We start from the raw sequence: 23,351 nt of genomic DNA on the forward strand, positions 1-23,351 counted from the left end.
GTGTGGGGGCATAGCTTGAGATAGACGGTTACAGCTCACATGGGGAATTTCTACACATGGCTTGGCCTTGGCTAACCTGTTGGCGCTTGCCTTCTGTACAGAGGTGTGTGTGTGTGTGTGTGTGTGTGTGTGTGTGTGTGTGTGTGTGTGAGTCATGTTTAAGGACAGACATGTCAGAGCCTGCCTGCCGCCTCTTTCTGACCTGGTCAGATTCCAGAAGGTACCATGTGTTCACTGGTGTCATGCATGTCATTAAGAAGCACCGTGGTCTTGGTCATGTTCTTACACGAAGTGCGTTCTCTTCCTCCCCGTCAAAGTGCAGCTTGAACGCTGACTTCTGACGGCCTCCTTTTGCACAGTTCCTGTGGAGGACCTTTGCAGAGCTGGCAAATGAAGAATTTTTTTTTTTTTTTTCCTTCTTTTTCTCCCCCCTCCTTTCTTCCCCCACTTCTTAGCAACAAGTTTGGGTTTACCCGCAACATCCAGACGGCACGCTTAAATCCGAGCCTCATTGATGGCAATCTGTGCTAATTACGAGTAATCTGCTTAACAGGTCTACACGGAGTGGCCAGGATGCTCAAGGTTGTTCCGGAAATGCATCCTCCCGACGGAGGGGGGGCTGATGATGTCATCATTGCGCACCGCTTCCTCTTCCTCCTTTGTTCGTTCTTCTATCATATATTTATTTAGCCGATGCCTTTGTCCAAGGCAGCTTCCAGGGGAATTTTTATACAATCTAAATCAGTCCTTACGAGGAGAGAAGATAACGGGTCTAGTGTGAAGCAGCGTTGCAGTCGACACAACAAACTGCCCTAATCCCTAGAATCTGATAATCCCTTGTATATTGTTCCTTATTTGGCCCGGTGATGGGTTATAGGGAGGGGGGACAAGGGTTTTGCCGTTTTGTGGGCCCCTCTATTGTCCGAGAGACCCTCTGCGAGGACTGGTTTCTCTTCTGGATTCTTCGTTCAAATGCTGTAATGAAGGAATCTTTTTCCAGGTTCGGCGGAAGGCTCGTAGGGTTTCCACATCTCCTAACCATCACCTGCAACAGAATAATTGGTTTCTGGCTCTGTGCACATGCTGAATGGTCACATGGATGTGCGTGTTCACTTTTGCTTCTGGTGTAATGAGGATTTTTGAATGTTGAATTTTTAAAAATTCAACCTGAGATGTTTGCCATAATTCTAAATTCCTTGTGCCAGGAGTTAGAATGCTGTCACTTAAAGGATGGCTAGATAGATGGAGAGTGTAAAGTGGAACATCAGACCAAACTCGAGCCGTTTAAATAAAAACGGTGTGAAAAGTCATGCGAGGGATTAATATGTGCACGTTGTTCTTCTGGATTTGATGTGGTGTACGCGAGTCTTGCGGTCATGCTCTCCCTCCAATAATGGCCGTTAATACTTCATTGACGAGCTCTGCTTGTAACTATTTCTCTGGGAATGGAAGATGCTCAACACAATGGCATCAGACAAGCTGTAATTTTGATAAAACTCTTGTTGAATGCATTTTGTGTTTAGTCTGAGTTGCACATTACCATGGAGAAAAGTGTCAAATTCGTAAATGTAAAGGTGTCCAGCCACCCATGTGCTGAGAGTAACTGGTGTTTTTTTTTTTTTCCTTTTTTAATTTTTTTTAATCTTATTTAATTTTAAATTTTTCCCTTCTTTTGGTTTTAAGTCCTGAGATCTTTGTGTAGCGAAATGCATCCGCAGTTTGTCCTCTTGTCCAAACCCCCTTAGTAAGAACCCAGACAGGGGTGGATTTCCTGCCCTGTTGCTTTCAATCAGAGCTCATGGTTCATGTGTAAACCCACCCTGCAGTCCATTGTGTGTGAGGGATAAGGGGTGGGGTGGGGTCCTCTTCAACAATGCCCCAGTCCACCACAACTGTTGTTTCTCTGTCCCCTCCCCAAATGTCCTTCACAGCTTGTATTAACATTTTCTCTCCTGTGTCACTGGGCAGAGGCACCTCATCTCAGTGCAGGAGGACAGACATGGTTGCCATGGTTTTGTAAATCCATGATGCTGAGAGGGGAGCACCTTTTTTTGGAGTAAATGGAACAGCGATTCCTGCACCCAGAATGCACTGCCTCGACCTTGTATTCATGGCTTCGCTGGCAATGACAAATGAGACGCGTACAGCTGTGGTTGGGGTCTGCCTGATGCGCGGGGGTGTTGCCGGTTGTTCGGAACGCCCGCGGTGCGGCGAACCAGCCGGGTCTTATCCCATACGCTAGGCGACGTCACTTCCTGCAGTCCAAGGCGGAGGGCTCGAGTCATTGCTATGCACAAGCATTTCTGTGTGCATGTCTAATTAGACTTGTTAATAATAATCAGTGATTAACAGCAATGGTGATATTAGTGATATTAATATTGAGAGGAAGTAAGTGATAATGTTGATGATGCAGAATAACTTGACTGCATATTAAAAAAAATTCTCCAATGCATTCGGGAGAGTGTGGTCACACATATATGTTCAACTGCATGTCCCAGGATGAATTGGGATTAAGAGGAATTGCCCACATATAGAAAAAAAAAAAAAAAAATTTAGAAGAATGGAATTCACCTTTCTGCTTTTCAGCTCCTTATTAATGGGGTTCGGCTTTGTCCAGGAGCCTCTTGTATGTCTCCCCATTGCTTTCAGGGAGTTCTCTCACTGTGTCTCCAGGTCTCTTTCCTCCTGTCGTTGCTCAATATACATGTTCTGTTCCTTTCCTTTAACAATGCACTGCAAATTCAGAAGAGGCAGCATGTAGGTATTCAACATCTACACACATGTGCGCACACACACACGCATTACCCCCCACCCCCCCCCCCAGCTGCATGGCACACCCTTATTCTTTTATTCTTCTGTTCTCCCTGTTTAGTGTTCATTGGGTTAGATTGTCCTTTTGAATTTCTATACAATCATAATGAATGAGACATTATGTAAAAATGCATTTTGGTTACTATCCAAGTGCCTTTGAAAGACTCTTGCTTCTTAAAGAGACCTTAACAAATTTTATTCTTTTTTTTTTTTTTTTTTTTTTTTTTTTCCTCCCCCCCCTCTGGGTTTTCTCCTGTGCAATTCATCTGTCTGTTTTAAATGTTTCTTCCCCCCCCCCCCCCCCCACTTGTCATTCCTTTCACAACATGACTGATGTTCCATTTCGTGATTGTTGCTGGTCGATTGTCTTGTTCGTTTTTTTTTTTTTTTTTTTTTTTTTGTTAAATAAATCTGTGTGTCTCTGCATGTTTTCTGTGCACGCAGTTGGTCCTGCAGGGCCTGGGACTTTAATTGATGCTCTCTGTCTACTCTCTCTTTATCCCACACACACACACACACATCCACATATACACAGAGTCAGATACAGTCCATAGCTGTCCCACCGTTCTCATTGAATGTCTTGTCTGTGTGCAGGGGATGTTCTCTTTCAAATGGCTGAGGTTCATCGACAGATTCAAGTTCAGCTGGAAGAAATGGTGAGTCTGAACCAACGTGAGCTGTCCTTTGTGAGTTCAAGAGTGTATCTTTTAAAATGAAGTCACTCTTCTAGAGAAAGAAAGATGATCCGGCAAACTTGTTCCAACAGAACAAGAACAGCCAAAGGTCCATCTCTGGCAGATGTTTCTGAGTCATCAGTTGACCTCTCATGCTTCTCAATTGTTTCTTCCAGCTGAAGTCCTTCCACAATGAGCTGCTGACGGAGTTGGAGAAGAAAGTGGAGCTAGACGCTCGATATCTCAACGTGAGTTCCTGGATCTTTACCTTTTGGCTGCTCAGAATGTGGCTTCTCCCATTTCCACATATAAACCACACCCTTGATTAACCCAGCCCCTCATGTGGCACCTCCCGTTCTCTTTGAGTTTGAACTCTTGAACATTGACCTCGTCCAAGTTTAGACATCAACATCATGACTCATTTGGTTGTCCTCTATCTCCACGTGATCATCTGGTTCTTCACTCGTCATCTCATTTTCCAGAGTTTCAGACCACCAACGTGTGCTTCACATGACTTCCCAGTTACAACGATGAAGGCGCAACCATTTACTGAACCTTCCGCACACAGTCCACGTATAAGTGGCTGAACTGCTAGCGTAACGCAGCCCAAGGATGCTGACTCTCTAACATCTCATGAGATCAGATCTGTAACCATTTGCTTTTCTTCCTTCCCTAAGGCTCCAAAAATTGGTTTTGTTAGGGAAATAAACCAAATGGAACACACTTGAGGAGTTTAATATTCAGGAAATGTGCCGCCTTGCTGAGAGGGAGCGATAAATATCTGATGACTCCAAGCAGCGGCGGTGAGATTAATATCTTTAGAAGGAAGTGGGCCGCAACAAAGCGACTCTCGTGGAGAAAATTGTCAACAAATTATCATTCATGGGGGTTGGATTAGGTTTGCGGCGGAGGGGCTCGAAGGGACAGGGGAATGTATGAAAGGGAATCTTCGGGCGCCTGTCGCTTAAGAGTCCTGATCATTTTATACGTGACCTTGTTTTGTCATGTGACCTCCTGGTAGAAGGTGTATTGCAGGTGCACTCAAAATGCCAGGTGTTTCTACTTGCTGGTGGCTGTTATAAAATCTACTACTTTGTTTTGGAGGCTTCCCAGGTATCCCATCTTGGGGATCTCTAGAATATCCTAAACCATGTAACTGAAGCACAGCCATTGTGTTACAATGTATAATGAGTCCTCACTACTGTCCGCTACAGGCAGCACTGAAGAAGTACCAGATGGAGCACAAGAGCAAAGGGGAGAGTCTGGAGAAGTGCCAGGCAGAGCTGAAGAAGCTTCGTAGGAAGAGCCAGGGCAGCAAGAACCCCTCCAAGTACAACGACAAGGAGATGCAGGTGGGTGAGGCCTCAGGATGCTTACCCATCTCTGGTTGTTGACCTCATGTTCTTCTGGTTGAAATTCTTGTCATTTGATAAGTTTGTTTGCTTCCAGCTGCTACTCTCTAGCAAAAGGCCACCAAAGACCACACATGTGTGGAAAGTTTGTCTTGATCCGCACCTGATGCGGGCAGGAGGTGAGAATGTGGGAAGAGAGCAGCCCAGGTTGGTGGACAGCTCAACTCAGTTTATACTACTGTCTTGGAGCAATAGCTGTCATAGTGAGTAAGGATCTGAAGATACCTGGTTTGAACCCTACCTCTTGCTCTAGTACTCTTGAAGGTACTAACTCTGAATTTAATACAGTAAGAATACCCTGCTGTATAAGTGGACAAATGACCAAGTTTAATTCTTTGTTTTTCCATCTTGGACAAAGGTGTCAGATAAATAATTTAGTGATGATCATCTCCTCCCACTCTATAAAATACCCAGTAGTCTTAACTCTGTCTTACCGGAAGGAGCAGGTGAAGCATCCATGCTGAGAACAGAGTGCATGCAGGAAGCGGAGACATCGAGTACTGAATGTTTTACTGTAACGATTGCAGTATACAGCTGCGGAGCTGTGACAAAGCGCGCGCACACACACACACACACACTCGCGTTCCCACATAGATCGCTCACAGTCCCTTGGTAAATTTCAGCTCTTGTGGAGTCCTTCAGAGAAACCTGTGAACCTACCTTGTTGTGAATGAAATCTCCATGAGGAGATTGGTCGGGGGGGGCGCTACCTGATCTTCTCCCCTTAATCTCACCCACCTCCTCCTCCTGCTCTGTCCTGCAGTGGGCAGGATGAGTCAATGTGAGGCTCCTCCTATGACTGTTCAGGAACCGTAGATAGCGGGAGAGAAGAAACAAACGGCGTCGCTGGTCATGTTCATTTCTTGCTGACTCACAGGCGATCTAAGCCTAACCCCCCCCACTAATCGCAGTCTGGAGAGGTTTCAGTGATTTTCGAATATTGCCTTATTACATCCAGTTGGATGCCCAAGTAACGCTGTCAAAAATGTAACAATTTTTACTTTCGACCTGACAACCCTAGCTGGTAACTACTACCTGGTGAAAGATATGAGTGTCGGTGAAAATAAGGAAGTGGTCATGCTGCCGACTTCTCTAGTTCATTATTTGAACCTTTATTTCTATGGATGTAAGAAATTGTTTAATAGCTTTTTTTTTTTAAACATTTTAATAGCAGGTTTAATGGTGTGTTTGTTGTAATGTTTTCATGTCATGCTATTAGTGTTTTAAATTGATTAAATTAGAGGTATTGATGCGTAATGCTATAACAGACGTACCTAATTCATTTTGTTTTGATTTGTTGTTTTTATTCTCATTTTAATCACTTTTGTGGGTTTTGTATGTTTAAAGTCTCGGGGTTTTAGCCTTTAGTGGGGTGTACAAATAATGTCAATATTAAGTGTTTAATGACTTCATTAGAATTTAATAAGGGGGGAAAGACTCTCCCCAGATGAGTGCGGTATGGGGTCCACGCTACAGATGGAATACCTCAGGGGTGGACTCTAAGCGTATCAGTGCTCCAGGTCCCTGCAGAATCAGCCTACTGAACCTAATTTTAGGGGTATCTAGGGACAGAAGCTGGGGGTGGCAGGGAGGGTGGGTTTGATTCTTCCCCCCCCCCCCGTCTGCCTGGCCCTTCCTCAGTTCCTAATTACCACCTCCTAATTGAGAACACGGGGAAATCATAAGCAGCTTACAGATTTTTCGCCGCTTGATTAGTTCACGCGGGGAGAGAACAAAGAGAAGATTATGGCTTTGTCCCTGTCGTACAATGTTTGAAGTTGTTTTCGTTATTAATTCTGAGTCATTAGGCCCTGCTACTGGAAAGGGGAGGCCGGGGGGGCGGGGGCAGCATGGGTTTCGGGCCGAAATGGCAGAGTTGTGCTCATTAAGCTATGTTGCTGGAGCACTGGGGAGCCCTTTCCGACCCGCCGGGGTTCCGGGAAAATAGACAGTAATGCATCCGGGTCCTGCAGAGATCCTTTCGCTGATGGCAGTGGCAACGTGGCGATAAATGGCGGCGAGCGCCTGGTTGCCGTTCTGAGGATCAGCTGTATTGGCCGTGATATTCGTCACGCTACGAGAGGGTGTGGCCATCCGTGGGGCTCCAACCACCCCAGGGGAAAGTGCCATTACACCTCTACCATTATCTTGTAACGGTAAAGAAGTAGGAGCTTCTATCTGGGGAATAATAGCTGCAACGGAAGAAAGTAGGATGGGTCAGTGGCATTCGGGGTAATGATTTCACCCCCGGTTGCAAAGCTGGCCAAGCAGTCCGCAAAATATACAGGCTCTTCAACTTGCAAACATGGCAACGACTGGAAGTCTGTTCGTAACTCAGTTTGTCGATAAATCAAACCAGTGCGTTAGTCAGTGAAGGCTTCATAATAGAGATGTAACTTGATTTTCCCCCCCCCCCACAGGTTTGATTCTGCAAAAAGACCTCAGATAAACCTATAATGAGTAAAATTTATGTTGTAAGACTTGATTCGGTTTTCCTGAACTGATCTGATCCGAGGTCACTTGTGTTATAGAGTTAGATCAATATAGCTGCCATGAAAAATGTTTGAATTTTGTTGGCTGAGCAGGTTCTGTAAAAGTCTTGGCTATAGCTGTGATTTGTTTAACTTCTAACTACATCAAAATTTTATTTTAAAACAAGTTGTGATCTTCCCAAACACTTCTGCACTCAATTCACTGATTTATCTTAAATGTCATTAATTTGAAGAAAATGCAAATATTTTTCTTTTTATTTACTGTATGTGTATGCACACACACACATAATGCTGAAGGAAATGCTCCCCCCCCCCCCCCCCATCATGGAGTTTTTACTGTTGCCAGCTGTTTGAACATAGATGCAACTTTTTCATATTTTGTTCATGACATTTTGATGTTGAACACAGCAGCATTTCCATTGCAGAGAGAATCACTTTGTACCACGGCTGTTAAATAATTCCCTTGTCGCTCATTAGGCATCAGTTCTTCTCCATTAGCCATCTAACTGGCCCTTTTTGTCCTTCACCTCGGTTCCAGTACGTGGAGACCATCAGCAGCAAGCAGAGCGACCTGGACGGCTACATTGCCGAAGGCTACAAAACGGCGCTGTCAGAGGAGCGGAGGAGGTACTGCTTTCTCGTCGACCGCCAGTGCGCCGTGGCCAAGCACAACAACGCCTACCATGGCAAGGTGAGGGAGAAGCAGGGGGGAGGGAGGTGGGGGTCTTCTCCACCCACCCCCCCCCCCCCAATCATGTTCATGCTTCACACATCAGTTTCATGATGCAAACGGAGGGGGGGGTGGGATATGGGAAGGTTTATGGTATGTTTCCTATATAATCTGACTAATGCTTCACTTTTTTTTTTGGGCAATATTTTGCAACAATTTGTTTACTGATCGATATGTCATATGTCCAAGCTGCTATTTTTTTTTTTTTTGGTATTATGTCTTGTAGAACTATATAGTTAGAGGAGTGTGTGTGTGTGTCTACTGCCTATGTGCTGAAGCTTCTAATGGATTCAGTCTGGCCTGCTGGATGCCTGCAGAGATACAGGGTAGGAGGAAAGGGGGGGGGGGGGGGGAGTCCAGAACATGAAGTCCGGCCACTAATGGCCACGGGGGTGTACGTGGGAGTTTGTTCCGACCCAGATGAAGTGCTCGCTCTCTCATACAGAGAGAGAGAGAGAGGCGCACACATACATATACCAGGAATCGGTATGACTCATGGGATGAGGTGAACAAACTGGGAGGGGTGCTTTCTGAATGGTGACCCCCCCCCCTTGTCCACCTGGATAAATAACAGCGCTTGCGGAGGAGCGGGAGGAGGTGGTGGTCTGAGGATGGAGACGGCAATCGGGAATATCCAGATGAACACGTCTCGTCCTCAGCCCAGTTTCATCTTCGGGGATGAGTCCAGACCTCACGAATCTGGGCTTGAGAGAAGAGCCTTCGTCTGGTGTGGAGAGCCAGTCGAGTGGGCTTTCAGACTAACAATGAGCGACCCGCTTTGCTCTCTGCCCACTCTGCGGGTTCACACAGCCACAGTGGCACGTTCAACACTGTGCTCCAGCTGATCTGACACATAAGGGGAAAACCTCAGTGAACTCAGTGCCACAGTGCGCTCCCATGGTTGTACTTCTCAGAACGCTGTTGATTTAAGGTCTTTATTAGCAAGATGTTGTGAACCCAAGTAGTTTGTGTCCACGCTCCAGTCAGAGCACCAGTGGCTCACGTTGCCTGGGCTGTGAGTTTGGATGTGGGTTCAAATCCAGTGGAGTTTGAATGTTCTCCTGTTGTTCACCTGGTTTACTCCAGGTGCTCTGACTTTTTCCCCACTATCCAGGTATGTCCTTACTGTTTGTGTAACTGAGTGAACAACTGCCCTGTCGATTTGTCATCCTGTTCCTTGCCTTTTGCCATATGTTTCCTGGATGGGCTGTGGACCACCACGGCCCAGTACACATGAGAAGTTGCAGGTAATAGGTGAATGATCTAGTCAGCACTCTTGACTGTAGTTCTAACTCGGAGCTTGTGTTTCCAATATTCAGGGGAAAGACCTTCTGACCCAGAAGATCCCAGTGTGGCAACAGGCCTGCTCCGACCCCAATAAGCTTCCAGACAGAGCCATGATCCTGGCCCAACAGATGACGGCCAGCGGGGGGCTCCTCTCCAGCCCCCTGCACTCTTCAAAGAGCAACTTGGTCATCTCGGATCCCATCCCCGGGGCCCAGCCGTTGCCGGTGCCGCCCGAGTTGGCAGCCTTCATGGGTAGTGGACAGGTGAGCCAACCCTATCGAGCAATGCCAAACACTCATGTTTCAGCCCTGCGGTCACATTCTCATCAGTATTTGGTCACGGTGCGATCGGCCACTTCAAGTGAATGAGCAAAGGTTTTCACTCGCGTATTGATCAGCGCTTCTGGGCGCTCGGTCGAAACGGCGCTCGTCTATGCGACGGACAGCAAATCCTTTATGTGGCATTTCTGAAAAGGACGTTGGAGACTAAACTGACTCCAAGCGATGACCGCCTTTACTGCTGCACCGGTACACCTTCACAGATCAAGTCCAGCTCAGTCCGCTGTGTGATTCGCACCCTTTAACATTCTCTCGGTGTGCCTTGAGACCGCTCCTTATCCTTCGTGGCCGCGCGAGGCCGTTCAATGAATAAATGTAACGGTGGAGAGTCCGGCATAGTCACAGCTGACAGCCTGACCAAATATTCAGCTTCATGGGGAAAATGGAAATGTACTTAACTTTTTAAAAAAAAAAAAAAATTCCTTGTCATTTTTCCAGAGGTGCCAATCAGGAACTGCTGCTGTCAGGGGCCCCCCAGGCTTCAACCGGTCCACTTTTTAATGACTTGACTTGAGTTCTTGCCAATGTTGTTCCTTCTAGAACTTCTGGACGTGTGGCTTCTGACAGCAGTGCATGTTGGGATTGGAGATGTTTAAAGCTGGATTGCGGATCGTGCAAAAAAAACTGCCTTCCAACATTGACGAGTTCGGTACAGATTGTACGGAGAATAGATTTGCTGCTGCACGGCTCTCTGCTGCTGCTTCTTCAGTCTTATTGTGTGTGTGTGTGTGTGTGTGTGTGTGTGTGTGGATGCTCCAGCACGTGCATGCATGCTAGCACATTCCTATGCGTGCAAATGTCTCTCGTGAACATTAAACCTCCACGACCTCTAATGGGATGGGGGAGGACTCGGGAAGGAACGCACCCAAGTGCCCGAAAACGCAGAAGTGTTTCTGCTCGGCTCTTCTAAACATCTGCTTAATTAAGTGTCCCCCACGCCTTTTCTCCAGCAAGTCTTGGGGTGTACTTGAGCTGAAGGGATTTCGGTGTCTCGCATCGCAGCATCCTCTCCGTTTACACGGCCGTGCCTTTAAACGAAGCCGTTAAGCGCCACGTATTAATTACGGAGCCGCCGTGAAATGGCCTCGAAGTACTTCCTTAATTATTATTTATCATATTGCGGCAGTCCGCTTCCAAGTGCTTCCTCTTGTTGGGGCCACGCTGGTTACCGAGCCGGTATCATCATCCACTTTGAGACCCGTTTTTAACGTCGACTGGGGAGTCGACGACGCGATTCAGCCTTGGCTCCTGTCGATCGTTTGCGGGCCTGTTCTTGTAAATGGACCGTAGGATTGGGAAAGTTTCTGAGCCTTCGCGTGGTTGGCGTCTCTTAATTGTGTGTGGGTTTGCGTGTTCTCGCGCCTCAGAGGATGCTGGGAGCGGATGGGATGTCCTTGATGAACGGCACGACGGGGGTTCACGGAGACGACTACCCCCACTGGGCCGACGTGCCAGTGGCCCAGGTCCGGCCGTCTTCTCCGCAGCCCCAGGTGCAGTCTCAGAGGCAGGTCAGCGACGTCTACTCGAACACCCTGCCCGTCCGCAAGCCAGCACCCGCCAAGAACAAGGCCTCCGTTGGTAAGGGCCCGCATTATCCGTGGCTCGCTCGGTGCCCCCCTCTACGTTCCCGTTCTTGCTCCTTACCGTGCAGCAAAAACAAAGCGATTATCACCCAATCCCTTTACGTGGAGCAGCTGTCTCATGCAGCCTGTTCGTGGCTTCATCAGAGCTTGCGGTCCATCGTAATCTCGCAGGGACAGTAAATGTGCTTAGCTTCAATCTCTTAGCATTAGCGTGGAAGGACCTGCTGCCTCACCGGGAAATGTTTGTATGGCTTGAAGGGAAGAAAAAAAGGGTGCTGCCCCAAACACGGCTACTCGGCCTATAACGCAGCTAGGACCAGTTTAATTTAATTTGTTTATATCTCTAAACCACTTTTACCGCCAAGTTGCGATCGGTAAAAGGTTAATGATGAGCACCCTTCGATTCTTTCATCGGTTGAGCTCCGGAAAAGTCTCCATAGCTGTAATAAATAAAATGAATGCCAAAGTATTTCTTTTAATAATGAGCTTTGAGCCGCATTAAAATTGAAACTTCTTTAATGTAACCAACAGTAAAAACACCTTAACTCCACAAACTATTCTGATTTTATGCTGAGTAACGATGGGTTCATTGTGTACTGTATGAACACGTTCTGTTCGACCCTCTTTCGGTCATCATACAAGAGCTGTAGATACTGTAGAACAGCCAAACTGACTTTGTGTTAACTTTTCTGTTTCTGTGCTCATTACTGCCACCTATCAGTTGGTAGTAGTATTACAGGTGGCTTCCTCAAACTCGCAAGTAAATATGATAAAATGATATACTTTTCAGTTTCTACTTTGACGATTTGTAACTGCAAAAAATTCTATACCTACAAGACTTTAACGCTTAAGATGAGGTCCTAGTGTGTTTCAGGACAGAGTTCTTGTTGATATGGTTAACATCACTCCAATCAAGAATGAAAACTGGCTTTGCTCTGTAAAATTATGACCTAAGAATGTCTGCCAGAGAAAAAGGGACAGCATTTTATATACCGGATGAATCATCTCATCGTACTGAAGGAATCTTTCGTTTTGTCCCTCCAAGCAGGTGAGACCCGGACCCTACCCAGGTCCAGCTCCATGGCGGCGGGGCTGGAACGCAACGGACGCACCCGCGTGCAGGCCATCTTCTCCCACGCCGCTGGCGACAACCGCACCCTGCTCAGCTTCACCGAAGGTGACATAATCACGCTGCTGGTGCCAGAGGCGCGAGATGGCTGGCACTATGGCGAGAACGAGAAGAACAAGATGTGAGTGCAGGACGACGGGTCGTAGCGACTACCCCGACCCTTTTTAACGATGGCCATCCGTACAGCTGTGGATGTGTTGCGGTGTTGGCGGCACAATCCGCAGTAGGACCCATAGCAAAATCTCATTACCGAGCCCAAGTAATTTGAGTGAAATACTTTGCCTGTTGATTCTTGAAGCCCTCAAATCGGCCAGCGTCCGGAACCCGAACCCTTCTTTTATTGTATACTTGTGTATTGCAGGCGTGGATGGTTTCCCTTCTCCTACACACGTGTGCTGCCAGACAGCGAGAGTGACAAGCTGAGAGTCAAGTAAGAATGTCGACGTGGTGGGGCTACGGAAACGTGAACGTGCTCTACGTGTCTTGTGTGTCGCTGTCAGTCTCGCGTTCTGTACATAACGAAAATAATTTTCAGTATAATGATGGGGCGGCGTATGGACTGCTGCCTTTCACTTGGAGGATCCAGGTTTGAATACCACCTCCTACCCCAGTACCCTTCAGCAAAATAACTAACTTGCCTTGAGTTGATGTGATAAACACCCTGCTGTATAAATGGGGAAAGTCATTGTAAGTAGAGTCACACTTGAAGTCTCTTTAGGAAAAAATGCATTGGCTAAATGGGGTGCAGTTGAATCTTTTTGGTATTAGTACTTAATATTTGGATCAAGCTTAGGTTCATCTGCCATCTATGTTCAGCAGGAGTACCTGAGCGTGTTTAGACATTCTGTGTCCATCAGTCTACCCAGCAGACCGTCTCTGGCTCGGCTCTCCACGTGTAGCAGAATCCATGCGGGCATCGGACAATTTAGTCATCGTACTGGCCGCATCGAGCGATGTTTTGTGTCAACAGTGCTGTGTTGTCTGCCTTTCTGCATGCAGTACAGACATCCTGAGGCTCCTTGTTCGGTACTGTTTGCACACAGGAGCGATCGCGTGGCGTCGTGTGCGCCGTCGTCCGTATTCGGGAGGGGGATTCTTCGGGTTCCTCGTCTCTGTTCGGCAGGCACGTCGTGTGGCTTCTCCGCAGTTTTCGTCTGTTCGGCGGCGACGTCCCAAGACCGCTCGTTTCGCCGTTTCGTTGTCCGCGTTCAGTGGAATCGTAAGCCGATGCTTTTCTTGAAAGGGGCTTAAAATGTTAAGCTGCTCGGAACTACTTGCCCATTTATGCAGCTGGGTAATTTTACCGTAGCAGTTAAGGGTAAGTACCTTGCTCTAGGGTACTACAGCAGTAGGTGGGATTTGAGCCAACAACCTTTGGTTCTAAAGGCAGTAGCTCTAATCACTGCACCATCAGCTGCCCCTTGCTGTTCGTTTGGTAGGCTTGTCTTCCGTGTTCAGAGAAGCGATTGCATAGTTTGGTCATTTTGTCATTGGTCAGCGGTGCAATCCCATGGCTACATGTTTGGTCATCTTGTCAGTTTGGCAGAGCAATCCTGTGGCTACTCGTTTCGTAGTTTTGTCATCCCATATTAAGTAGCGTCATTCCATGGCTAGTTTTTTTTCCTTTTTTTTTTTGTCATCCGTTAGAGATTCGGTAGCTCCTCTCTTGGGCACGGTGTCGTCTCCGAGTGGTGCTGAGCTCTGTATTCCCGCAGCCTTCACCACGGGAAGAGCAGCAGCACGGGGAACCTGCTGGAGAGGGAGGACGTGGGTTTCCCGGCCGCCGACTACGGCCTGACGCCCCGCATGCTGGCCCAGAACCTGGCGCACAGCAGACCCCGCCCCTACAGCGTGGCGTTGCCGGGCTTCTCGCAGGCGAGTACCCATGCACGCACGCGCTCGCACGTACTCGCCTCAGAGCATAACACGTGGAAGATGAATTGATTGATCCCACCTCAAACCCTCCCCGCCCCACTGAGGTCCGGAACAGCTACGGAACCGATCGGCTCGTAACCCCAGAAGAGCCCTTCTCGCCGATTGCTGCCTATCCTCATCCTGCAGTCACAGCTTGCATCCCTCTGTCCAGATCTGCAGTCTGCAACACATGACCACACACACACACAGATGCCAGCAGAGACCCTCTGTGGATCCCCTGTACAAATGACAGGAGGCCGTATGTGATAACCAGGTGCAGGTGAATGGGGAAAGGCTTTGAGCCACTGAAAATGCCTGCCGTAGGAAAGGGAGCGGTTCATGTGAACGGTGTCTTGCAGGCTCTGCTGTAATTGGGTGCCGCGGTACCTAGGCTAGATTGTTGAACTGCGGTCGCTCCCGTATCGGACCGTGCCGTATGAGAAGGCGTAACAGAAGGCGGGAAACCTGGGATCCCCCCCTCAGCCTTTGACCTTCGGGGTTTACCTATCTGCTGTTTTTGCGTTTTCCCACTGGGATTCCTCTGCAATCATTAGTGAGCAACCTGGAAGCGCTCGGATGCTGTGCGACACCAGTGCCACCTGGTGGCCAAAGTGATCGGTTGGATTTGCGCCACAGTTATGACAAGGGCAATAATTATGAAATAATCATAATCGTGGTGAAATAAATGACGACATGCTTTTCGGTTCCAGACATTTGTATTGGGGAATTGGGCTTGATTTGGATATGTGAACTAAGCACAAATATTTCCCGCCACGTCATGCTTCGGAAATGAATATTCACACTTTTGTTTCTCTTTCAGCCTGGTCTTGAAACCTATGATGACCGCTTTCCTACAAGGTAAGACCCCAGTAGTCCTTTCTCTTGGTTCTGCACGGTTTGGGTCATAATGAGTGGGCGGTGCACCGAAATGCTGATCTCACATTATTTTCAGCTTTTTTTTTTTTTTTTCTTCTTTTTTTTTTCTCTCCTTGGGGAAAAGGTTTGCGGGTTAGAATAAAGATAGGTAAGGTCAAAGCCAGCATTTACCTGGAAGGATGGAGCTACAGGCACGATATGGAAGTACCTATCCGTATTGGCTCTGATGCTCCGTCTTTGACCCTTGACCTCCGGGATCAGACCAGTGAGCCATTTACCCGTCAGACTAATAAAATTAGATATGAAACTAAAACCAGCTGTGGACTAATAACTGAGTGGGTTTGTTGACTTTCTTACGTGGGCCTCTTCTATGCCGTTAAGGTGGACCTATGACTTCTGACGGCGAAGTCATAATTTCATATCCCTGTCGGGTGTATTGTAGCCTCAGTGGTGTCTCAATCCTTCGAGACCCCATAGGAAATTTGGGAGAGCTAAACATCAGCTGGAGTTCAGTTAATCCCTGAACGTACTAATAAAGTGTTGAATCTATCAAACGGGCCATTATTATTGTTATTTTTATTATCGTTTGTTGCTTAGCAGACGACTTCATGGAGTTCCATTTCTTTAATTCAATAATCAAATCTTATTTAATAACTCAAACTGTTCCCACATATGTTAAAGCAAGAGGTGACTCTTCTGCATTCGTAGCCTGCAGTAACAGTGTCACAACTGTGTGTTATTCGTTTTGTTCTTCTTTTCTTCACTGGGGTCTTTTTTTTCCTCCCCCTTCCCTCAACTTGCTTTTGCACCTCTTGCAGCATTTTTGGTAACTTTTTTTTTAAAAATTTTTTTAAACAAGTTTTATGGAATTCTGAGGAAGGGGTACCAGTCCACCCAGGTGTTTACCACAGTATAGCCAAAGTGATGGGGTGGGGGGAGGGTTCTGGATGCATGAGTCACATGAGTTACTCTCCCTTTTTCCCATCCCAAGGCCAGAGTGAGGCAAAATGACAGGGTTTGTGGCCAGCGTTGTCGAGACATCATTGTGTGGTGTCAGAAATAAGTCCATCGTTGTGGCGTCACTGTGAGCTTGTGGAGATCTTGTGCCGAAGCACTCCGATGCCATGTTCTTGATGCCGTGTTTCTTCATTTTTCCTCATTTCATCCTTGCTTCCCTGCTAACGAGACGGCCTCGATGACCTCCGCCGTAACCACCTCCTCCCGGCAATCTTTGAAACGACACGGGCTCGGCGAGTCTCGTTGCCGAGTCGAGTGCGGCTTGGGGGAATGGCCTTCGCCGCCCGATTTACTCTGCTCTCGAACAGCTGGCGTGAGAACGGTCATTATAACGAGCAGCAGCGCGCTTAAATAATGCGGCACGTCCTGTCCAACAGGGACCGCGTCTGCCTGAACGTTAATATTCTTCTAATGGGTTTTGCTAGAATGGTTGATTTCGAGTGCCTGGTTCCTGTATGCGTTTTTTTTTACAAATTCGGTGGTTTATAGCAAGGCATTCGTGGTGGGCACGCTACATTTCCCCACTTCTCAGCTTTGCGCTGCTGAAGCTGACGTTTCAAAGATTCTTAAAAGGGTTGAAAATGTAAACGAACGAAACGCGGAGGTCGGACTGGTGGTCAGAAGGTCTCGTTAGGTGGGATGGATATGTTTGATGTGGCAGGATTGGGTTAGGGAACGGGGATGACTCGGAGGAACGTCCGTCTCCTCCCTGCCCCCTTCCCCTGAACTCACTGCTGCCCCTTGTGGTTGTCTTGCACCATGTCTCTCCAAGCGTGTCAAACCTGGCGAGCTTCCTTCTCTCTTTGTTCCACAGTTCCGATGGCAAATTGATTTCCACAGTGTGAGAGCAGACAGACAGACAGACAGGCACAGGCAGCTGCGAATAGCACAGGCTCCGCCCCCTGCCCTCGCCGTCTCCGTCTCTCCTTACATGAGTTCCTCCCCGAGTGGGGGGGGAAGCCGGCCTCGTCTCCTTTTTCTGTCCTCTACTCCTTCGCTAGGTGGTACTGGTGGCCCGTTGATCAGAGGGGAGGCGCAGGGAGGGAGGGTCGCAGCGTGATCCGCCGGGTCGACCCGCAACGATTCGGACTGTAATCGGAAGAATGGATTGGACTGCCGAGGAGGAACTGCTACATCTGCTTGTCTCTCGTGCATGCACGTGTGGTCTTTCTTTTTTTTTTTTTCTTTCTTTCTTCCTTTCTTTTTTTAATGATTTTGTCTGTGGAGGGGGGGAGCTGCAACATCTACTCGAGTCCCTGATTCCCACCCCCCCCAAGTAGAACGGACATTGTGACCGCGCTTCTTTAATACGGACTGACGTTCCTAAAAACCAAGGAAGTTCACCGAACGGAGCACTTGCGGGTTTTTCCTCACCAACCCGGCAGACTGTGCGTAAAGTGTTCTCTCACTGGCTCAAAATGAAATTGTATCTAAAAAAAAAAAAAAAAAAGAAATTAGAGCTTCGTATCCCATGAGTTATTTTTGGTGGTGTAATGTTGGCATTCTTGGTTTCAAAAAAAAAAAAAAAAAAAAGCACCATATATTTTTCTAACATTTTGTTCTGTGCTGCCAAATGAAACTGTTTGCTGAACAAATTTTAAGAAAGTACGTAACCTGAGTATAAAATGTATCGAACGGCTGCTAAGAAAGTCCAGTGTGTGACTTTTTTTTTTGTTTTAAGCGAATGGTATTCCTCTCAAATGTGTGTTGGATGGTTGGGACTTGGTGCCGTACCCAAGAAGTCCGTCCTTTGTTTCGCGGACCCGACGTGCGAGTTCGAGCCTCGATTCTCTTCTCTTCTGCCTCCAGCTGATGGCTCTTCGTTCTTTGTGAATGACAATGACGTCCCTGGCTGAGGGGTGTCTCTGTATGACTCAAGATACCAGCAGACGCACGATAATTCGCACCCCCGTTTGCGCCCCTCCGTGTTCAAGCCCGGACGAGCTGTAGTACGATGGCGTCTTGTACGTAACCAACTGCTCCAGAATGCCGCCGTTCGCACGCGTTCTTGAAGACGGGCCGCGGAGAACGGCACCCGCCGGCCCGCCTTTGGGTCCGAAGGAAGCTCCTCGCTCGTCGAGCGGATCGACCACAACGCAACAGTGTCGCGGCCCCTCCCGTCTTCTCGTCACGCCTCGCATCTCCGCGCCGTCGCTCTTTTCCGTGATGCAGTTAGGGGCGTGGCTTCCGTTCTGGGGCCGAGGCTCCGCCTCCTTTGCCAGGGGCCCCGCCCATTCATTTGCATTTTGAGAAGAAAAATTGTGACAGTTGTGCCCCTCCTTCCCATAATGCAAAGCTGCATCACGCCATCTGCTGCACAATACACGCATCCCTTACGAGCACCTCCTGCCGGCCTGATTAATTCCACGTTCCTAACCCTAATGACAAAGTAATGTGTGACTAAAATATGAGCCTGAAAATATGTAAAACAAATATGTACATACATATTTTTTACATGACAAAACATCTATCGACTATCACTTACCATATCTAATTGTACTTATATTGTAAATCATACTCTTTGGTGTTTGTGAAGACTTTGTAAGTATTAAGTGTTAATTACTGAAGGATTTTTATTTATTTTTTTTTTTTTTTTAAATGTTGTGAATTGAACATGTTTTCTAATTTTCAGGCATATTTTAGCACTTGTGTCCATATATTACTTTCTCATAAGGTGTTGTGCGAGGGGTATAATTGTAAGGGAATTGGCTGCTCTGTGCCACTGGTGTCGTTCACAGATCTCCACTGGAGGCCTTCGGCGTGCTCTCGCTACAGAAATACGAAGTTGGCGTTTCTGATTCAAGCCGGTGGTCACATGTTTGTCTCAACTTAAAAATGGGATCGACGCAAAGTGTAGGATTACTATTTAGAAGGGTTTCTTGTTTTTTCTTGTAACACAAAAGTGATGCCAACGCTCATCCTTACTACTAAACCACCCACTAAAGTGGCACCTTTTTTTTTTTTTTTTAAGCAGGAGTTGAAATAACCCACCAAAGGTCTCTGCGGTCCGAACTGACTCCAGTATCTGTAGCATAAAATTGTTTCTGTCATCATTAACTGGGGAAAAACATCACACTTGACCAGTTTTTTCATCTCGGTTTTAATGTGACTGAAGTGAACTTGCCCATCTCCTCTGGGCCCTAGGCCCCGTTTGGACTTAATCTCCCAGTTCTCCTCGGTGGTGTCACATGGCGCCGAATGTGTCCTGTTGTATCTGCTCCGCAGTTGCTAGCTATGCCAGCTTTTTCCCCATGTTCTTAATTTAAAAAAAAAAATAACCCACACAAACTTTGTGGTGATGCCAAGGCTTCTGGAGTAAACTGTCGAGCAAATTTGTCTTTATTGATGTCTCCCTTTTGAATTTTTGTCAAAAAAAAAGGAAAAATCTCAGTTGTGCTTAAAGAAAGAGGGGGGGAAAAAAAATAATTTATAGCATGTTTTTGGAACACACCAGACCTGTGTAATGTTGAAAAATGACCTTGAATGTATGGTGACTTTCTACTTTGAAAAATGAAAAATAAATATTTCCTTCATATGGCCTGCTTTTTTCCCCCCCACCCCAAGAAGATCAGTTTTACTTTATTGTCAATGAATCTCTTCCAGGTGAAAGACTTTAGTGGTTCAGGTAAATGGCTTGCTGTCTGTCTTCTTTGGGCTTGATCTTTTTCTTTGTCCTTTTATTGGTGATGTGCAACCGGCTCTTCTGCTTGGTTCGGCAAGTCTGATTATTTGTGACGTCACGAGTCGCAGTGTTTGTTTGATTGCATTATTTGTTAATTTAGCCTGTGTGTGTGGTATTTCACTTAATTTAATGAGTATGCAAACCATTACCTTTTTATCGCCTATGTTTTTTGTAGTTTGAAGTCTTATGAAAGAGGAAAAAAAACTGAGGATCAAAAATGACCTTGTCTCTTTTGATTTATATTATTGTGATATTTTATTCATGTTTATTAATTTATTGCAAGAGAAGCTTTACTGTTCTGTGTCCGTTTCATTCCTTACGCCCCGTGGTAAAGTACTGTTAACGTACCTGACTAAGGTAGTGTCTAAGGTAAGCCAAAAAAGTACAAACCCCCGGACTCTCTTTACCTTCCAGTTTGAGTCCAGAACTTTCCCGCTTTTGAGAGCGCAGCATCTCCGTAAGTGCCTTCGTCGTCACCTAGCTGGCCGGTCGTGTGTCCTCCCACCCCTGTCCGTCTTGTCGCTCTGCTGTGATTGACTGTCTGGCTTCGTGGAGGGTGGGCGGGAGGGGCTTTGCTTTGGGTCATCCTCAGAACCGGCGAGCTCCTTCCGAACCGTCGCCGTCGCTCTGTGGTGCCGCATGTCCAAAGCGACATCCCGACTGACCGTAAGGGCTCTTAGCTGTAAGTTAACGGAGGGGGGGACCTTTCATGTGGGCGTGGTGGAACTGTGAACTAACCTTGCATGTCCGTCTGACTACAGCCGAGCAAACCACCTGTTGGCCTCGAAGTTCCTAGTGGACCTTCCTTCCTTTTTTTTTTTCCATCTGCATGCATGTCTGAACACCAACTGAGGGCGGGAAAAGTCCTTAAACACGTACATGTGTGCTCAAGTAAATGAGGGGCACTCTGTATGTCGCATGTCGGGATTATTGTGGAGCGGAAATGGCTGCAGTACCAAAGAACAGCAGTTGTAGTGATAAGAACAAATTGAATATGATTGGGAGGCGGTGTGAAGTCGATCTGAGCCGCGTTACTCATCATTTAAAAGCAAGACATTCCTGGACCTTAACAAATTGCTTTTTTTTTTTCTTTTCTTTAAAACGGCACATCAGGAATCAATTGTTTAACATGGTTTGTGGTTTCCTCCCCCCCCTAATATAGTGAATTGGCGGCTGTTTTACTTGTGAAAACCCACATTACGATGCGACTTTGAGAACTGGGATCGCGCCGCTGTCGTTTTCGGGGGCTGTTCGTGTCTCGTTTGTGGAAACTGTTTGGAACAAACCAGCAGACTGTCGGTCTGTCCCATGTGCTTCACCTTCTTTCTCCTCATCTCCTCCTCCTCAGCAACCGGACACTCTCGGAGGTCTCTTCCCAGCCAGCCACCGCGGATGACCAGTCTGCTTCAAGCAAGTAGCCGGGCGCATCCGAAGCGGCCGGCCGGCCTTGAACACCTGGGTTCCTCTCCTGGGTGGCACCTGCTCCCCATTACCTTCTCGATGTTCGATGCGTGATCTCAATAGCGCTCTATGTAGGCCTCTCGAGAACTCCGTTTAATCTCTCCTCCTTCTGTTTGCTTGTGGTAGCTGCTGTGTATCTGGTAGCGATAACGGTAACGGTGGTAGACTTTTTCCTTCTGCGCGGCCTCGTTCGAGACCTTACGGCCGTGGACCTCGTGGCACTGAGCTCGCAGAAAGGCGGGTTTCGCATCATCTGCGCATCCCTGAGTACAGCTAGTCTCTGGTGACCTGTTACCCCTGAGCCCAGTCCTCCAAAGGGGCCAGTGTGCGCGGTTTTTGATTCGCTGTGAATAGGCAAACGAAAGCTTTGAATCTGTATTATGTCATTTTGTCCCCCCCCCCCCCCCCCCCCCCCCCCCCCCCCAAAAAAAAAAAATCAGAAGTATGCTTTTCTAGCTTTTATTATTAGTTACAAATATATAGATCTAAGTATTCATTTACATAATAATTTTTACGTTAAATGTTAAGTTTGTACGTCTACGGAATTCTTTTCCGATTTGTCTCTTTCGGGGGTATTCCCTGTCAATATTGTATTGAGCGGTATTCATTGTAAAACTGTCTTTGGACTGGGGGAGTAATTTTCATTTACTCTTCTCTACTAGAACATTCAAAATTTCATGTTCCAAGTAAGTGCAAACCTGTGTGAAACCACTGCCTTTAAAAATTTTTTTTTAAATGAGTATTAATAAAAAAAAAAAAGGGTTCCTGCCCAGAGTGAGCTTATGAAATGAACATTTTTGTCATTAAATTTAGAAATGGATTTAAGTTATTAGGAGAGACTGAAAAATTTAGATGCTCTTATAAGATGGAATTACTACCACCTGCAGCTCATATATTGCGTATTTGGGTCAGGACAGCATGTTTGTGGGCTCTGTCACTTCAGTGGTCCCATAATATTGCAGTGATGTTGAGAGAACATTGGTGTGATGAACCTGCACCTGAGAAAACAAACGCAGAAAAACCGTGCCTTCCCCTGCTTTCATGGGATCGGAGCCTAATGTCGGTTGGACACACATCACTGCTGTAAACTTAGTCCTGCATACAAGGGCCATCCGTTAAAGTTGGCTTGGAGCTTATGTGCACTCACCCCCATTGCCATATTATTGTTGCTTTAAAGGCTTTGGTCTTCTTGTCCTGTAAGTAATTGTCTCCAAGGATTATTTAAAGAAATCCGGTCGTAAAGATGGATTTCTGCAATCCTACATTCCTTTTCCAATTCTAAAATTGTTGTTTTTGCTTAGGAAACTGGTATATACAGTAGTTGTAGAAAGGGTGTATGACTTGGGTTCTGTTTTTTTTTTTTGGAAACATCTGACACTTTTGCATTTAAGTGTCTAGATTTATGAGCACTTTAGTTTTATTCAGTGTAACAAGCTCATATTAAGAATCCTGTTTTGGAGTTGTTATGGATCCAGAGAGAATTCATGGGGGAGAGCAGATACAACAGCCCAACAACAATAAGGTGGGTCTTAATAAATCTGTACGTGTGTGTGTGTGTGTGTGTGTGTGTGTGTGTGTGTGTCTGTGTCTGTATGTCACTGTTGGTTTTCTTTGAGATACTGGTGTTATTGAGATTGTATTCATTATCTGCTGGCGAGAAACTGTGCATTTGCAAGTATGTAATAGCAGAATTACAGAAAGGGCCTCTGCTTATTTTAATACTGTAATTATTAAATGGTAATAATGGGCTGGTAAGATTTTTTTTATATGTATATTTACTTTGCACCTGCTAGTTTCATTTCTTTAATTTGTGCTGTTCAACATGCAATCTTTTGTGTTTAATAAAAAAAAAAAAAGTAAACTTCAGCCCTTGTGTTAAGTACATAGACACTGTCAGCCAAAGGTATTGAAACTTGAGCTTTTCGACTGATTATGTGGATGATTT

The 23,351-nt window shown here is 46.6% G+C and overlaps 1 protein-coding gene across 9 annotated transcripts in view; it reads left to right on the forward strand.

Annotated features, from left to right (window-relative positions):
• baiap2a (BAR/IMD domain containing adaptor protein 2a) overlaps positions 1 to 21,806 on the forward strand; it is a 44,126-nt gene extending 22,320 nt beyond the window's left edge. The window contains exons 4-15 of one of the 9 annotated variants that reach the window (XM_018757360.1): positions 3,406 to 3,467; positions 3,662 to 3,733; positions 4,700 to 4,837; positions 7,928 to 8,080; positions 9,439 to 9,669; positions 11,112 to 11,322; positions 12,373 to 12,577; positions 12,818 to 12,886; positions 14,172 to 14,331; positions 15,191 to 15,228; positions 20,360 to 20,402; positions 21,294 to 21,372. In XM_018757360.1, the coding sequence (XP_018612876.1) occupies positions 3,406 to 3,467; positions 3,662 to 3,733; positions 4,700 to 4,837; positions 7,928 to 8,080; positions 9,439 to 9,669; positions 11,112 to 11,322; positions 12,373 to 12,577; positions 12,818 to 12,886; positions 14,172 to 14,331; positions 15,191 to 15,228; positions 20,360 to 20,387 (1,367 nt within the window). In that variant the 3' untranslated portion in view covers positions 20,388 to 20,402; positions 21,294 to 21,372. Of the gene's footprint in view, positions 1 to 3,405; positions 3,468 to 3,661; positions 3,734 to 4,699; positions 4,838 to 7,927; positions 8,081 to 9,438; positions 9,670 to 11,111; positions 11,323 to 12,372; positions 12,578 to 12,817; positions 12,887 to 14,171; positions 14,332 to 15,190; positions 15,229 to 18,072; positions 18,698 to 19,866; positions 19,889 to 20,359; positions 20,403 to 21,293 lie in introns of those variants that run through there. The other 8 variants (XM_018757358.2, XM_018757359.2, XM_018757365.1 and 5 more) reach the window with 8 other exon arrangements.
• Positions 21,807 to 23,351: the final 1,545 nt, after the last annotated feature.

The sequence above is a fragment of the Scleropages formosus genome, chromosome 8, assembly GCF_900964775.1.
Source record: "Scleropages formosus chromosome 8, fSclFor1.1, whole genome shotgun sequence".
NCBI lineage: Eukaryota > Metazoa > Chordata > Actinopteri > Osteoglossiformes > Osteoglossidae > Scleropages > Scleropages formosus.